Consider the following 17,102-nt stretch of genomic DNA (forward strand, 5'->3'; position numbering starts at 1 on the left):
TGGCCTTAGACAGATGTCATTATATCATATATGCTTTCTCAGTTCAAGTGAAGAAGTGCATGTGTTCATCTCTCTGATAAACCAGGGACCAGAGCAATCCTATTTGTCCCATTCATTGCACTAAATCACTATATCAATGTTGTTTTTAAATGTTTGGTTATTAATACGTAAAAGAAACAATCATATTAATGTGGATTATGAGATGGAGAAATATGGCTCTTAAGTCTGAATTACCTGGTGAACATATTGATTGTATTCCTGTGAAACGTCATTGTCTTGAAGATAAAATTTATTTCACAGTGCCCAGTTGTATAGCTTGAGAAGAGCAAGTTAGTGGGAGAGTGTTAAATGTGTTTGGTCAGTCATTAATAAACTTTTAAAAATCAGATTCAATTACTTTTACGTGGTAAAAATGTAACTATTACACTTATTTTTATTGGTCATAAAAGTATGTGGAAGAAGAGTGAAGCTGGAAACAGTCATCAGTGATTTACTCACCCCTGCCCTTTCATCCCATCTTGAGCCTGGAAGACATGAAAATACCTGCATGGATTTTTGAAGAGCCAGTTTCTCATGAACCCAACCAAAAAATCCTTCTTTTGCTTCCCTTTTCTTCCTACCTGAAAATCTCTTCTTCTTAACCTCCTTCTTTCTCATCTCACCTCTTTTACCTTTCACCTGGATCCTAACAAAAGTCCCAGAGCTTCAAAACTGTGTGTCCTGAGGCAGATGAGGGGTCACTATGTAATATCTGGTATACCACAGAGGACTCTCTGGATGCAAATACAAACAACCCCCTTCCAGGGTATACTTGTTCACTTAAAATCTTGTAATATTGGAGTTCACTGAACTATCATAGTCCAACTATGACCAAAAATAAACAAAAATTCCCATAACTATTTTAATTTATTAAAGAACTAGCTGGGAAATGTAACATTATTGGGCCCTTTAGCATTAATAAATAATGTTTTTTGTGAGTTTTTCATACTATGTGGCCATGTTCTAGAAGAGTTTGTTCCTGATGTTTTGCCAGTATCTGTGGCTGGCATCTTCAGAAAATGCTGGCATGGAAGTGAATGTGGTACATATATACTGTGTGACCCTGGGTTGGGAGGAGTGATTTCCATGTTCATCTGTGTATTGTTCTGTTCTGTGTATTGAATGGCAAGACCTCAGGGTGGGAGGATATGCAAACAGGATTTGTGTCTGTTTAATTAGAGATCCATTGTTTGCTGCAAAAACCCCTGAACCTCGGTGGTTTTCATTTGCATTTGCTGGGTCTTGATTTTGGTGTTTTTCAGGACTGGTAGCCAGACTTTGCTAACTTTATGGGTTTCTTCTTTCCTGTTGAAGATGTCCAGGTGCTTGTGTTTTCTGATGGCTCCTCTGTGCATTCTGACCTGATAGTTGTTGGAATTTCAGTGTTTTCAGTGTTTTCAAACAGCATTTTATGCCCAGGATGGTTTATAACATGTTCTACTACTGCTGATTTTAGTAGCTGACCCAATCTGCAGTGTCTCTCATGTTCCTTGATTTGTGCTTGAACACTGCATTTGGTGATCCCTATGTAGACTTGTCCACACTGCATGGTATGCGGTAAACTCCTGCAGGCATGAGATGCTGGTGAAACATCAGGAACAAACTCTCCTAGAACATGGTCACATAGCCTACAAAAACCACAAAAAAATGGATGCCAGCAATGAAAGCCTTCAACTTCACAATAAATAATGTATTTAATCACTTAAATAGGGAATTATGTTGATGCTGAAAGTCCAACTGAGAGCCTTATTGCATGAGAGTAGTGGCTTTCCTGTGCCTCACCACATGCCAATGTAGCATTTCTGGTCTCTTCCCGAGGGAGACAGTCATGAAAGCATGACTTTTGTCAGATTTTTCCAGCATGACAAAAGGCATGCTTTTATGACCATTTTCCTCAACAAGAGAACAGAAGTGCTGTGACAGCATGCAGAGAGGCACCCCCCCCCCTTTTTTTTCCCTCATGCAATAAATGGCTCTGTGTCAGTCAATTGGAGGCTGCAATTGCACTCATGTTCTCTTTATGGGCTTCTCATAGGTATCATATGGACTTCCCATATATTGGTCACTGTGAACAGAATCAGAGATTACATAGGCCTTTGGTCTGCTCCAACATGACTCTTCTTAACATTCTTATCATTAGCAAAGTCTGGTTTTCACTATGTGTATTTCTTCAGATTTATTTTCTGAATACCAGATTGGTTAATGAGCTTGTTTCCTTGGCATGTCCCAGAATGACTCCTGGATCTGAAAACTGGTCCATAGACTTCTCAAATTTAACTATCCCTGAGCTAAGGACAGGCATGCAAAATACTGTTTTACCATATGCCTGATCTATGTGGTTATACTGCTGTGACCATACTAGCTTCTAATTTCAATACATGGATTTCTCTAGATAAGGCAATAGTGTTGGGAGAATTGTATAATTCTCATATGAAAAAGACATTTCTTATAGCCCAGGCCATATTTTGGCAGTTCCCAGCATCAGCAGCAACATTTTATTCCCACCTTCTAGGGCGTTTGCTTTTCATTTTGAAATACATTGGAACAATACATCTCCTTTACTTCTCCTTTCTCCCCCACCCTGCCCATTTTAGAATTATCATGCTATAGTACACGTATTTAATGACACTTTTGCACTATAAATCTGTAACTCCTCCCCCCCCAATTGCCAGTAAGAAAACTGATAGGGGGGGGGGATCAGCTCATTTGAAATGTGGTGCTGGAGGAGAGTTCTATGGCTATCATGGACTGCCAAAGTAACCAATAAATAGGTCCAAGAGGAAATTGAGACTGAATTCTCCCAAGACACCAAAATGACTAAACTGAGATGATCCTACTTTAGACTATGAGAAGATATACTAGAAAACATAATAATGCTTGGAAAAGGGAAAACCACATTGCAGGTAGACTCTAACAAGGAAACCCCCACTGGCCTGACTTGCAAGATCTGCCAAGCAAAATTGTTGTTAACAGCTTGAAGTGGAGTTCTCTCATCCATAGGATCGCCATAAGCTGAAGACAGTTTGTTGGCAGCTAACAACATCTAGAGGCCAGCATAGTGTAGTGGTTTGAATGTTGGACTACAACTCTGATGATCAGGGTTCAAATCCCTGCACAGTCATGGAAACCTATTGTAAGACAAAGGCAACCCCCCCCCAAAAAAAAATATTATCAAGAAACCCCTGTGATAAGTTTGCCTTAGGGTCATCATAAGTCAAAAACAACTTGAAGACACACAACAACAACAACAACAACAACAACTATACTACCACCTCAGCCCTAGTTCACATCTAAAAAATCCCTACAAAACAATGGAACGAGAAAGTGACAACAGCTGATGATAGAGGTGCAGCTACAAAGAAGCAAAATGAAGGCATGGCTCCCCAATGAGATTTCTGCCTCCCTCTCAAAATGTTTATTTCTAGTATTCCAGAGAGTGGCTGAAGTCTCACGCAACCTTATTTGAGGTCGCGTGAGACTTCGCCTCTGGGTGCTGCCATTTTGGGCGAAAAAATGGCGGCGCCCAGAGCAGCTTTTTGCCGCTCTGGGCGCTGCCATTTTTTTGCCCGGTGGCGGCAGCAACCACCCCCGGGGGCTGCAAGGAAGGCCTCCGGGGACCGGATCCGGCCCACGGGCCGGAGGTTGCCGACCCCTGGTCTAGATAATCGCTTTCGTCCAAGACAGCTTGGAGTTGAAAGGCGACTGTTCTCTCAATCACCTTGCCCAAGAATGGTAATAGAGAGACCAGTCTATAATTACACATCTGCAAGGGGTCAAGGGAGGGTTTCTTTAAAAGTGGTTTCACTATTGCCTGTTTCAAGGCCGATGGAAATATCCCCTCCTGAAGAGATGCATTAACTATACAATGTAAGGAAATTTTTATAGCCTCTCCTCCCTAAACAGTCAACCAGGAAGGGCAAGGATCGAGAGAGCATGTCGTCCTTTTCACGCTACCAAGGAGCTTGTCCACGTCCTCGGTATTTACAAACTCAAAACGATCCAGAATAACCTTGTTTCCAAAGTCACTGGATTCCTCTATTATAGGTTCTGTCAAAAGACCAGCGTCAAGATCCGCCCTTATCTGAGAGATTTTATTGGCAGGCTATAGTTGGTTCTAATAAAGAGTTCAGGGCAGACAGTAGATGTGTTAATTCCCTGACCACCCTGAACAGCTCTGCTGGATGAGACTCTGCCGATGCAATCCGTGCAGCACAGAACGAGTTCCATGCTGCATCGATTGCCACTCTGTAGGAACATAGCATGTTCTCAAGGACTGTCTTATCAGATAAGCGCTGATGTTTCCGCCAGTAGCGCTCTAGTTGTTGCGCACTCCGCTTCATCTGGCATAATTCTAATGTATACCATGGTTTGTGGGCTGGTAAGGACACTCGGGAGCAATACTGTCTATCACCCCAGGTAAGGTTCTCATTCCAATTATTAACCAGGGTCTCAGCAGGATCGCCATCGTTCCCAAACATAATCCCCTCAAGGGCATCTTGGAACCTTTTGGGTTAAATAAATATTTAAACAAATGAACGTTTATTTGTAAAACTTGTGAGGGTGTGTGTTGTGTGCTTTCAAGCTCTTTCAGACTTATGGTGACCCTAAAGCCACCATATCATGAGGTTGTCTTGGCAAGATTTCTTGAGAGGAGTTTTGCCATTGCCTTCCCCTGAGGAGGCTGAGAGAGTGTCACTTGCCCAAGGTCCCCCAGTGGGTTTCCATGGCTGAGCTGGGAATTGAACCCTGGCCTCCAGAGTCATAGTCCAACACTCAAACCACTACACCAGCTGGCTCCTTGTAATATTTACCTATTGCTTACTATCACAATAGCATAGAACCAATTTAGCCACAATGCAGAAGTGCACCCAATGCCCAATATAATGTGTCAATATTGTTTATAGGTCACCAGGATCCCAAGGGGCAATACTTGCTCTAGATCTCTCCAGCTGCTTCTGGTGGACAGAAAAAGAAAAAAAACTACAATGAACACAGGTCCAAAGCATCTCCCAAACCTCTGGAGCAATTTTTCCCCCACAGCACAACAGGGTGCATCTACACTGTAAAAATAATGCAGTTTGGCGCCACTTTAAGTGCTGTAGCTCCATCCTGTGAAATCCCAGGGTTTGCAGTTTTACGAGACCTTTTGCTTTCTCTGCCAGAGAGGGCTGGAGTACAGGTGCCACAACAAACTACAACTCCCAGAATTCCACAGCATCGAGCCCTGGCAGTGAAAGGTCCCAAACACACTGCAGAAATAGTCCAGTTCGAGACTGTTTCAACTACCCTCCAAATCTATCCTAAATCTGGCTGAATTAGTTCTGACTAATTCTGACACTTGGTGCTTGGGAATTGTGGTTTACTGTGGCCCCCAGGGCTCTCTTGACAAAGAAGGCCACATGTCTCACAAAACTACAATTTCCAGGATTCCCTAGCACTGAGCCAGGGCAGTTCAAGTGGTCTCAGATTCTACAGTGTGTCTTGGACGAAAGTGGTGTCAAGACGGGTTATTATTTGTGCTTTCTGGGGTGATAACCTGGTTTGGCACTGCTTTCACTGCCCTGGCTGAAGACTATGGAATTCTGGGAGTTGGTGTTTGTAGTGGGCTGGGCACAACAACCCCCAGCTCCCAGAATTCCCTAGCCTTGAACCACAAAAGAGTTAAAGCGGTGCCAAACCGGGTTATCTCTCCAGTGTGGATGCAGGGTTAAAATGGGCGCCAAACCCACAGAGAAGGAAAGATCCGTCCTCCTTTCTCTGCTTGGCATGTGATTTCCGGAGGGAAACTTGGCCAAACCCAGAGGGAGGAGGGTCCCACAGGCAGCCTCTCCTCCTCCGAGGCCACAAAGTTGCAACCTGGAAGTAAGTCTAGACTTTCTTAACACTTTCTAAAGAGTTTCTTGTCTTTCCCCTGCTGTCTCCTGGCGGCCATTGCTCTCTTTCTGTCGCCTCTCTGCCTTCAGGTTTTTGCAGAACTCGTTCAGAACAGAAAGAAACTGGTGACTGGCCTCCAGTGCCTCCAGTGCCTCCAGTGCCAGGGACTTTGAAAGAGGAAGCCAGGCGTTTGGTGGAAGTTCCCAGGCAGAGCTGGGAAAAGTTACCTTTTAGGAGACTCTGGTCCCAAACACCCTTTCAGACCTCTACTAACTGCCCTGGCTCAGTGCTAGGGAATCCTGGGAACTGCAGTTCCTTGTGGCACCAGAGCTCTCTCTGACAGAGAAGGCTCAGTGTCTCACAAAACTACAGTTCCCAGAGTTCCCTAGCACTGAGGTCTCAAACTGGATTGTTTCTGCCGTGTGTTTTGCACCTGCAGCTTCCGTTACTCCCTTGCCAGGATTATGGGACTTGTAGTCCCAAAAGGTAACTTTTTAGCTCTTTTAAAAATGTCCTTTTCTTTTTGTATCCCTTTGGAGAGGTTTCTCTTTCTCATTTGTAAGAGGAAAGCAGATCCAAAAGGAAAGGTATTTCCTGAATCCTCTTGCTCTAAGGCAGGGGTCACCTGACGTCCTCCTTTTCCAGGACATGCCCTGCATTGCAATATTTTGTCCTGGGAGAATGCCAAAACGTCCTCCATTTTGAGCCTGAATTTATATTTATATGAGTATTTGAAGCTTTCATGTTGACATGTCCCTCCATCTTTCTTGAAGGCCCTACATGTTATGGTGCCTTGTCCTCCTTTGTGGTTAGGACAGGGTGACCAGACATCCTCCTTTTCCAGGACAAGTCCTAGATTTCCTTCTGTCCAGGAGGTATTCAAAAATGTCCCCCATTCAGAGCTTGACTAATAAGCACAGTATTAGTATTTTTACCTTTCATTTTGTAATGCCCTACATTTTCCTTGGATGTCCTACATTTTATGCTGCCTTGCCTTCCTTTGTGGTGAGGACATGTCGCCCTGTTCTAACCTCTTGCCTCCCCTTTCCTTTTTTCAGTGGTCATGGATCCATTTTTGAGCCTGCTGAGTTCCTTTTCAGGAGCCCTCTCGCCAAGCGAACTTGCGAATCTCAAATTTCTCTGCCAGGGCTTTATTGGGAAAAAAAGGCTCCAGGCGGTGCAAAACGGCAATGAACTCTTCACCCATCTCCTTGAGCAGCAGAAAATCACACGGAACAATGTGGAATTCTTAAGATCCATGTTACAGACCCTGAAAAGGGAAGATCTGCTAACCCAGCTGGCCCAGTTTCTCGAAGGTGCCAGTGGTGATCCCATTGACCAACTGGACGTTCAAGAAAATGGTAGGTGGAAATCAGTAAGAGGGGGTTGTGGTCCTTGGAAATCTTGTGTCACAGTGAGCAGGCAGAGGATGACAACCTCCTGGGTGGTAAGGAAACAAAGGCCCCATAGAGATAGGTCAAAATAAAGCTCCTTCGGGTCACTTTGGTGGTATGCTGTTTAAATGATGCATGCATCCTAAGAGTCCGGAAGCCACGCCAAAGCCAAGCTCCAGTCCTTATAGCGTGGCTTTGGCGCAGCTTCTGGACTCTTAGGATGCATGCATAATTTAAACAGCATACTTCCAAAATGACCTGAAGCAGCTTTATTTTGGCCTGTCTGTACAGACCTAAAGGGTGCATCTGCACTGCAGAAATAATCCAGTTTGAGTCCACTTTAACTGTCATGGCTCAGTGCTAGGGAATTCTGGGAATGGTAGTTGTTGCAGCTCTACTCTGGTGCCACTACAAACTACCATTCCCAGAATTCCATAGCATTGAGCCATGGCAGTTGAACTCTAACCAGATTATTTCTGCAGTGTGTATGCAGCCACAGTGGAGCTTCCTTTTGAGTAGTACATATGTGGTTCTGAACCACAACATATTACTTCCTGGGTTGGAGGACAAAATGGCGTCTCCAGGTACAGAAGCTGTCTGGAGTGGCTTGAACATTGATTTCAACATTGGCAGTGAGTTGTCATCCTCCTTTGTCATGTCTGAGGCTGCAGGCTAGGTTAGAGGACCCAAGACAGGTTGTGGCATAATGAAAACATCATGGCAGGTTGTCAGTGCTCTCTGTTACCATCTTCTCCTATCTGCTGCCTGGGGTGGTCATCTGACCATGAAAGACAGTAAGGTCATCTCTGAACATTCAAAAGACTGCGTAAATCCGTTAAGTCATTCAGGTTAGTTTTGAATGGAGTTTTTTCTGCGTGGCAAAATAATGGGGTAACCCATGCTGTGTATGTGGGAGACTTTTCGTTGTAAGTTATGGCTGCCTTGGCCAAGTGAAGACACATAGACCTATCCCATCCTATACTTGCAAACTCCTGCTATACTGGATGGCTCCCAGTCAGGAACCGTGGAGAGAAGAGCTAATGGAATGGTTTAGTGTCACAAATGGAGCTGCAGTTTCACTGTCTAATATTTGCTTGATGGGGGAAGTAAATGTAATGGGAAGTATTGGGGAAGCAGCAGGATATGATCTGTCGATTATTCACTTTACTTGTATCCTACCTTTTTGCTAAGAGTGGGACTCAAGGTATCCTATAGAAGAAAGAGATAAAAGTAAAAACACATGTAGCTGAAAACATACCAAAACTTAAGATTAAAATATAGTCGTCCCTCCTAACTTGCAGATCTGAGATCCGCGCCCTTAAATATACACAGAAGGGCAACCTCCGCTATTTGCAATAGAGTGTGCGCCTGGCGCACGTGCCTGGGCCTCAGGCAAGGGGTACACCCTATTCAAGCTTATGGGGCTTGAATAAGCGCGAGTCTCCATTTTCACATGGGGGGTCTGTAACGGATCCCCTGTGAAAATGGGGGGGGGGGGGACTGTAATATTAAACTCTCCGTAAAAACCATATAAAACGTTAGTTCAAAAGAGAGCCAGCATGGCGAAGTGGTTCGAGTGTTTGAGTCCCAGCTAAGCCATGGAAACCCACTCTCAGCCTCAGGGGAAGGGAACTGCAAGCTTCCTCTGAACAATTCTTGCTAAGAAACCCCTATGATAGGATCCCCTTAGGATCAAAATAAATTGGAAAGGATTTGAAAGCATACAGCAACAATACTGAAACAGAAAACCCATTACAGAGTGAGTATCCCTTATCTGAAATGCTTGGGATAGGACTCAAGTCTAAACATTAAATTCATTTATGTGTCATATACAGTGGGCCCTTGCCTTATGCCAGGGATCCGTTCCGGACCCCCTGCGTAAGGCAAAAAGTGCATATGCTCGAGCCCCATTGGATATAATGGGGCTCGTGCTCGCTGCACAGCCTGTGTGTACGCCACAGGTGCGCACACCATTTTCCCTTTTGCTGGGCGGCAAAGTCACCTATAATAAGCCCGCATATGGCGTGGGCTCACTGTACACCTTCTTCCCCAAAGATCTTAAGAGTTCAGGTAGCTGATATCGGAAGACACAGTCTGTAAAATAGCCTGTTCTCCTCTTAAGGGTCTCTCACAATGCACTCTTGAGCATGTTTATTCAAAAGTCAGCCTCACTGTACTTTGTGGATCTCACTCTCAACAAGTGCACCCAAAATTATACTTTGAATGGAGGGCAGGGGCCCTTTGGCCCTCCAGATGTTTTCACTGCCATCTTCCAGAGATGCCCCCAAGCATGGCCAATGGTAGGGGTTGGTAGGAGTTGTAATCCAAAACATACCAAAAGTTCCCCATCTGTGGTCTAAATCCATGTGTATAGGAATTTATACTGAAAGAATGTTCTTATACTGTGCAGGGGTGGTCTGAAGCAGAGCCTAAACACCCCTTGCTCCCAAACTAATGTTGCCATGTTAAAAAAAAAAAGAAAAGGAAAAGAAAACCTTCCTGCACTATTTAGTGAAACCCTATCTTTCTGTTTCCTCATCACACAGTGCCACCTAAATTAAATTGCTTCAAACTACTGCATGATTGGCATGGTTGAATTCTTTCAGTCTAAATTGTTTCTTACTCACATCCACCTGTTAGAAAAAGCACAGGAGCAAGTGCTGATAAATTGCTAGCAGCATTGGTAGCATTCTTAGGTAGATGTGCCATTTATTTCTCTTTTTAGGATTAGCATAAGAAAAAGACATAGGCAGTTTATTTACCACAGAATTTTAAAAAATAATCCATTTGTTGCATTTCTATAAGAATGTAAAGTTATGATGATCTAGCCAGGAAAATACTTTTTTTCAACTGGGAAGAAGGAAAGCTTGAGAAGGAAGTAATTTTTCTTCCAGCTCATCCATTTTGAATTTTCCTTTTCTCTGCAGCAGTTTGCCTAGGAGAGACATAGACAAGGAAGAGGGGTCAAAGAGTATACCTATGTGTATGTTTCAAGAAGCTTCTATGGGAGGAAGAGTTGGCACCTGGTTGGGAATGGAAGATAGCTGACAGGTTGCTACCCCTTAACCATAGGTTGGCCCTGTTTATCATCTTATGAAATGTATGTACAGCCAGGAACATTTACCACCTAAGGATCAAAACAGATAATAGACTTAGCACTTTTTAAAGAGAGGTGATCAGGTGGTGAAAGAAATCTGTTTGCCATAGTATGTTATTTTCCCCAACAAGTATATCCTGTAATTAGCATGTTTTCTTTTATGATTGGCCATTGGAAGGTAAACACAAACTTAATTTGCATGTATGAATGCTAAGGCATATACTGTATTTCTAATTAAAATCACATTATGGGATAGAAAATGTATTCATATAGGAAGTGTACATTTCTTTTAACATCTGGTTGGGTTGGGTGGTGTCAGATACAGGAATAAATGAATGTTAAATTGTAGCATCCAGCTGATTCATGAAAAGACAGAGAACCCAAAAACACCTTCTGGAGCATGAACATAATGCCCCACTGCAATTCGTTGGTTTGACAAATTGTGATTACCTTTCTAGATAATCTCGACAGAGCTTTTGAAATCATATGTGAACATGTTGGAAAAAACTGGAAAATGCTTGTTCGAAAACTTGGAGTTTCAGAAGTCAAAATAGATCGAATAGTAGAAGCCAATCCACGCAATTTGCAAGAACAATTGATGCAGTCGCTTTTGGAGTGGCGTAAATTGAAAGGGAAAGAAGCCAAGGTTGATGATGTCATCAAAGCCCTCAGGGACTGTCGCATGAACCTCGCAGCAGACTATGTCGAAGAAGGTTTACAAAGGGAAAGCTGAAAATAAAAGGTGGAAGAAAACCATTAATGTGACATTAAAATTTAGTATTTGTATGAAAACTGACTCTTTAGCTGTCATGGAAAACATGAGGTGCAATCCATGGCTTTCTGTCTTAATTCTGTAGAATTAAGGCTGCTTATGCAATTTTCAGTCGTGTGCCTTGTTCAAAGATTGATTTAAGTGTGAGGGAAAGGAGGGATAGTTTGATTCCAGTTAAATGTCAGTATGGCTTAGTTGGGACCTTCTGCACCCTCACCTCAAGAGCCAAGGAGAAACCCAAAGCTCTCCAAGACACACAGAACATGGTATACCAATAGATACTCCCTCACCATCTGTGCCAAATCACCAACTTCCACTCATCACAGGCTAGTATGCCAACAATAACTCCATACCAGTCAGGTAGGTAAACAGCTGAAGTGCTCCTGTGATTTCCACCCAAAGCTGGGAAAATGTCCTTTTCCAGACAATAGCTCCTAGGTCCCCCAGCCAGCATGGTTCTGCTTGCACATTATCCCACTTTAGACATGCATCACCAGATCTGCCATTGCATGAACCTGTACGGTCTAGCAAGAGCCCAATGACTGCAAGCCTTAAGAAATCTCACAAGGTTCAAATCCCCTTGTGTAGTTCACAAGCAGGCTGCTTGTAAGCATTGTTTTGATGGTATAATACTAAGAGAAAGGGGGGTGGGGAAATGAGCAAATGTAGCAGAACACCCAAGTAACTTCTTTTGAGAGGAGGTATCCCTGGGACAATCAAAGGCTTTCATGGCTGGCACCCATGTTTTTTTGTGGGTTTTTCGGGCTATGTGGCCATGTTCTAGAAAATTTCTCTGAAGATGCCAGCCACAGATGCTAGTGAAATGTCAGGAAGAAAATTTTCTAGAACATGGCCATATAGCCCAAAAAACCCACAAAAAACTATCCCTGGGACAATTTTTTTTAAAAAAACACCCATCTATGTCAATAAGATAATATGATGTGTATATTATCAGTTTATTATTATAACAGAAACTTAGTTTTAAAATATTCAGAATTCTGAAATGATTTTATCACAAAGTAAAGCTCTGGAAGGCTTATGAATTTGTAAATTAAGAGAGCTTATGTGCTCAGACATCTTCTGGGGCCAGTAGATTTAGAAACAAAAATGGCTCCCTCCCATTTTTATTGTAATCCTTTTATCTGCTTGCTTTTGCTTCTTCCCTCTCCTTCAATCAACTGCCTGACTTGTCCTCTTCTTCAAAGGCACAGGAAATGTCAGCATGTACTAAGAAGGTCTTGTATTTCTGGAGCTTTCCAACATGAAAGATCAGTGTCTCTCAACTCCTGCTCTAGAGGCTTCAAAAAAGGATGGAGAGAAGTGAAACACAGAGAGTCTGCATTTAATTTAATGGCTTTGTGCCAGTGAAATTTGTAGTGACTGTAGTGATGAGACAAAGGCACTCTATAGATGCTCGAAGACACTCCATTATCTCCAATTTTAACAGTTACGCATCATGGAGAGTGGCGCTGAGGAACCAAATTATTTCTTTTCTTGGAGGTGGAAACCATTTCCTTACCACCGCCGCCCACTCCATGCTTAAAGTTCAACCCACAACTACCTGTAGAATCCAGTAAAAGCCTAGGAGAGTGGTTTGCATGGTGAACTACCTTTTCTGGGTGAGGCATGTAATACCAAGGAAGTGGATGCAAAGTAAAAGGTATTGGTTCTCTAAACTTTAGAATACGCATTGGAAGCAATGAAAGTGCATTCTGCTTGTGCTCAGGAACACCCTGAGAAATTTTTAAATAAAAAATTCAGTAGTGGAGTCATTTTCTCTGCATAAAATGGCAGATGGAGGCCCTATAATTCCTGCAAATGCATAGGGGAGAAGTTAAGACTCTTTTATTTGGCCTCCACATCAAAATTGGCATAAATGTTGAAAGTTTAATATGGATGTATTTTCACCATAGAAATAAGACAGTTTTATACACTTTAAATGCTGTAGCTCCATCCTATGGAATCCTAGGATTTGTAAGTTTACAAGGTTTTTAGTTTTCTCTGCCAAAGAGTGCTAGTGCCTCACAAAATAACAAGTTCCAGGATTCTGTAGGATGGAGCCATGGCAGTTAATGGTGTCAAACTGTATTATTTCTACAGTGTAGCTGCATCCTGAATCAAGAGAAACCACCAAGTAAGGCATACAAGCTTAGCCATGTTTTTTCCTTGAACATGTAATGTTTTCCTGTTCTTGAAACTTTTGCAAGTAAAGCAGCAGAATTTTGTAAAGTCAGCTTTCATGGCCGGCATCCATAGTTTTTTGTGGGTTTTTCGGGCTCTGTGGCCATAATAATAATATTATTAGGATTTATTTATATGCCGCCCAATCACTGGAAATCCAGGCGGCTTACAACAGAGGGGATAATAGACGGTTCCCTGCCCTCAGGCTATGTTCTAGAAGAGTTTCTTCCTGACGTTTCGCCAGCATCTGTGGCTGGCATATTCAGAGAATTCTCTGACATCAGGAAGAAACTCTTCTAGAACATAGCCACATAGCCTGAAAAACCCACAAAAAACTACAGCAGAATTTTATTCTGTTTTTCACTCAGGTTTTCTTTTAAAAAAAAAACCCACTGCTGCTGCATGTGAAATGCTAACTGTGGGTTACCCCTTTTAGGAGAACCTAAAATACCAAATACATTTCTCAGAATTATATATGACCTGTTACATTGCATAACAGTATGTACACCTAATTATTTAGCACAGGTACTAAGAAACCCCCTTACTGAATTGTGAAGATGTATAATGGGAAACCAGCTGGAGCACCTGATATGCATTGGACATTTTGCTGGCTCTGCTACATAGCCTGCATCTGCATTGCAAAAATAATCTGGTTTGACACTACTTTAACTGTCATGGCTCAGTGCTAGTGCCATAACAAACTACCATTCCCAGAATTCAATAGCATTGAGCCATAGCAGTTAAAGTGGGGTCAAACTGGATTATTTCTTCAGTGCAGATGCAGCCTCAGTCACACAACAGCAGCCCTCTACTGGATGTGGACATTATGTAACTGTGAGATTTTAATTCCTGCAGATGTAAATCCACTTACAAAAATATAAATCCCAACAAGACCATGTGTGGTGTGCTTCACAGAAGAAAAAAGAATGGATCCCAGCCCACTGCTGTTTTAGTTGTTTATTTATTTTTCAAGTTTGCTCATATTGCCAGTAAAGTAGAATGGTCATTGTGCCTGACACAAGAAAGGAATTGGCAACTCATGTGCCTCATGTTAAATTTACCAAATAATGTTACAAGACAGCATTGTGAAGCTGACATGCTTTCTACTAGCCTCTCTGCAGCTGGCTTTGTATTTATGTAAAAACAACATGTTAACACTTGAATTCAACAAGCACAAGACTTTTTTAATTAATGCGTATTCCTAGACTCTGCCACATTTTAATTACTGCATTACTGAGCTGCGGAAAATGAACCCACAATTTAATGCTAATGTCATGTAGTCCTCAAATGCAGTGAAACGACATGCGTGAAGAAGCATTTTCTTTGACTTTCATACAACAATTTGCAAGAATTGAAACAGAATTACAAAACTGTGGGGCTGAGCAGAAAAAAGGAGACATTTGGTTAACTAAAGATAGCCATCACACACAGGAATGAATAAAATTAGGTCAAACAGAATGATCAATTTTCTGATATTTAGATACCCAATTTAAACACTTGGAAGGATTTTTTTAAAACCAGCACTTTGCATTGGGGTGATGAAAACAATTATAGTTATGGAATGTTTGTAATCAATAATATTTAACAAAAATTTAAAACTGAGAATGAATTAGGATCACTATGAAAGAAGAAATAAGGTGTTCCAGAAGCAACTCTGAGATGAGAAAAAGAAATTTCCAGCATAAGCTTCCATGGATCCCAGGCCACTTCATTAAATGTATCATGGACTAGAATCCGTGGAAACATATAATTTCTTTTTCTCAGCTGGTGTCAAAGATGCTTCTAGATTGCTTTATATATATTTTAGGCTGAAACAGGTATATTTTTATGCTGAAAGATGGGTATGTTTATCTGTGAAAGTATAATATTTTTAGTTTGGGGACCCTTTGCTCTAATCAGCATAACTGCAGCACAAGCTAGTGCAACCCATACTTTGAAAGCATGATTGGCCAAGGAACAAAAAATGAGCCATTAAAAATTAAAACCACATGCTAGTTGTTAATATTGAAAGCAGATTCATACTTAAGAATGTTTGTGCCTGTCATTTCTACCAGGCTGTTAAAAGCATAGACATTCTGGCCGGGGGAGGGGGGGACTGGGAGATAAATGCAATAAATGCACAATTGTGATGCCAGAAGGGGTTTTGATAAATAATGAAAAGAAATCTGTTTCAGAAACTCCGCAGCATTTGCTAAAGATTCCTTACCACTCCACGTCACATTAAATGGATAACTTCTTGCGTGATGCTCCATAATCATTTTCCCCCTCATGTTATTTAGAGTAACCTTTCATAGAGAATCAGAGTTGGACGAGACCACAAGGGCCATCCAGTCCAACTCACTGCAATGCAGGAATCCATAATCAAAGTACTTTTGATGGCTTGCCTCTGTTTAAAAACCTTCAAAGAAGAAGACTCCACTTCACTCCTAGGCAGCATATTCCACTCTCACAGCTCCTACTGTTAGGGAGGTCTTCCTAATGTTTAAGTGGAATCTTTTTTCCTGTAGTTTGAATCCATTGCTCCTTGTCTTAGTTTCTGGAGCAGCAGAAAACAAGCTTGTTCCATTTTCAGTATGACACATCCTTTCAAATATTTAAACATAGTTATCATGTCGCCTCTTAACCTCTTCCCCAGCCTAAATATACCCATTCCTCTCTAAGCCACTCTTCATAGGTAATGATTTCCAGATGAATAATGAAGAACAATGACCCAAAATGACCCATTTTTTTCGACTGGTTTTTTAAAAATAGAATAAAAATCATACCTCACATATTCTCCAAATATGTTTGTAAGAAATGTTCAGATATTTTTTAACAGATACTTGACGATATTCTTTAAATAATATCTCCATTCTCTGTGGCAACAAACACTAATTTAATAACACTGTTAAACATTATTTTTATTTTACATTAATGAAAATTGCATTTGGTAATAGTGAAATATTCTGATAAGCCTTTCTACTATCTTGGCCCATGTTTATTTGAAATTACCAGCTGCATGATAAATTAACAGTGTTTAATAGTAAATACATGCTAAGTAAATAAGTAAGTGAATAAATAATAAAATAATACAAACGTCTTTTCAAGTTTTACACATGTGTTTATATAAACCATGTTTTGTGCACAGTGATGCCTGTTCATGCATGTGAACACTAATGTAGCTGTGAATACTAACATCTACAAATGTTGGCACAAAATCCTATATTCTTTATGGTATCCCTTAAGGCTTTGCTGTACTTCACATTGTTAATTACACAAGATAATTCTTGTCTATGAAATCTTATTTTCATATAAACACTTTGAATGAGTAACAGGCAACCTGGATTAGAATCCCATGTATTATCTGTTCCAAGACAAAATCAAATTCCATGTAATTTACACCTTATTGATTTTTTAACTGAAGTTAAGGCTCACCTTGTACATCATCTGGGCTTTCTTACCAAGTCACAACTACTTTCAAGAAGAAGCTTGGGAAATACCCACCTGCTGCCACACTGCAGAATTAATGCAGTTTGACACCACTTTAACTGCCATGGCTCCATGCTGTGGAATCCTGGCATTTGTTGTGGCTCCAAAGCTCGCTGACAGGGAAGGATAAATATCTCACAAAACTACAGATCCCAAAATTCCATACCATTGAGCAATGGTAGTTAAAGTGATATCAAACTGAATTAATTCTGCAATGCAGATGTAGCACTACTGTCACTGAAGATGCAGAACAAGGGTGGGCAACTTGTGGTTAACT

General features: G+C 41.5%; 1 protein-coding gene across 2 annotated transcripts; it reads left to right on the plus strand.

Annotated features, from left to right (window-relative positions):
* Positions 1 to 5,847: 5,847 nt before the first annotated feature.
* Positions 5,848 to 11,168, plus strand: FADD (Fas associated via death domain). Of its 2 annotated transcripts, none has more exons than XM_089523491.1 (3): positions 5,848 to 5,901; positions 6,972 to 7,274; positions 10,863 to 11,168. In XM_089523491.1, coding segments are annotated over exons 1-3 (579 nt in total). In that variant the 5' UTR covers positions 5,848 to 5,900; the 3' UTR covers positions 11,138 to 11,168. The 2 variants fall into 2 exon arrangements, with proteins under 2 accessions (XP_089379617.1, XP_089379616.1); XM_089523490.1 differs by lacking the exon at positions 5,848 to 5,901 and adding an exon at positions 6,323 to 6,399.
* Positions 11,169 to 17,102: the final 5,934 nt, after the last annotated feature.

Source organism: Sceloporus occidentalis, unplaced genomic scaffold (genome assembly GCF_023333645.1).
Source record: "Sceloporus occidentalis isolate IW3139 unplaced genomic scaffold, rSceOcc1.0.p SCAF_4, whole genome shotgun sequence".
Taxonomy (NCBI): domain Eukaryota; kingdom Metazoa; phylum Chordata; class Lepidosauria; order Squamata; family Phrynosomatidae; genus Sceloporus; species Sceloporus occidentalis.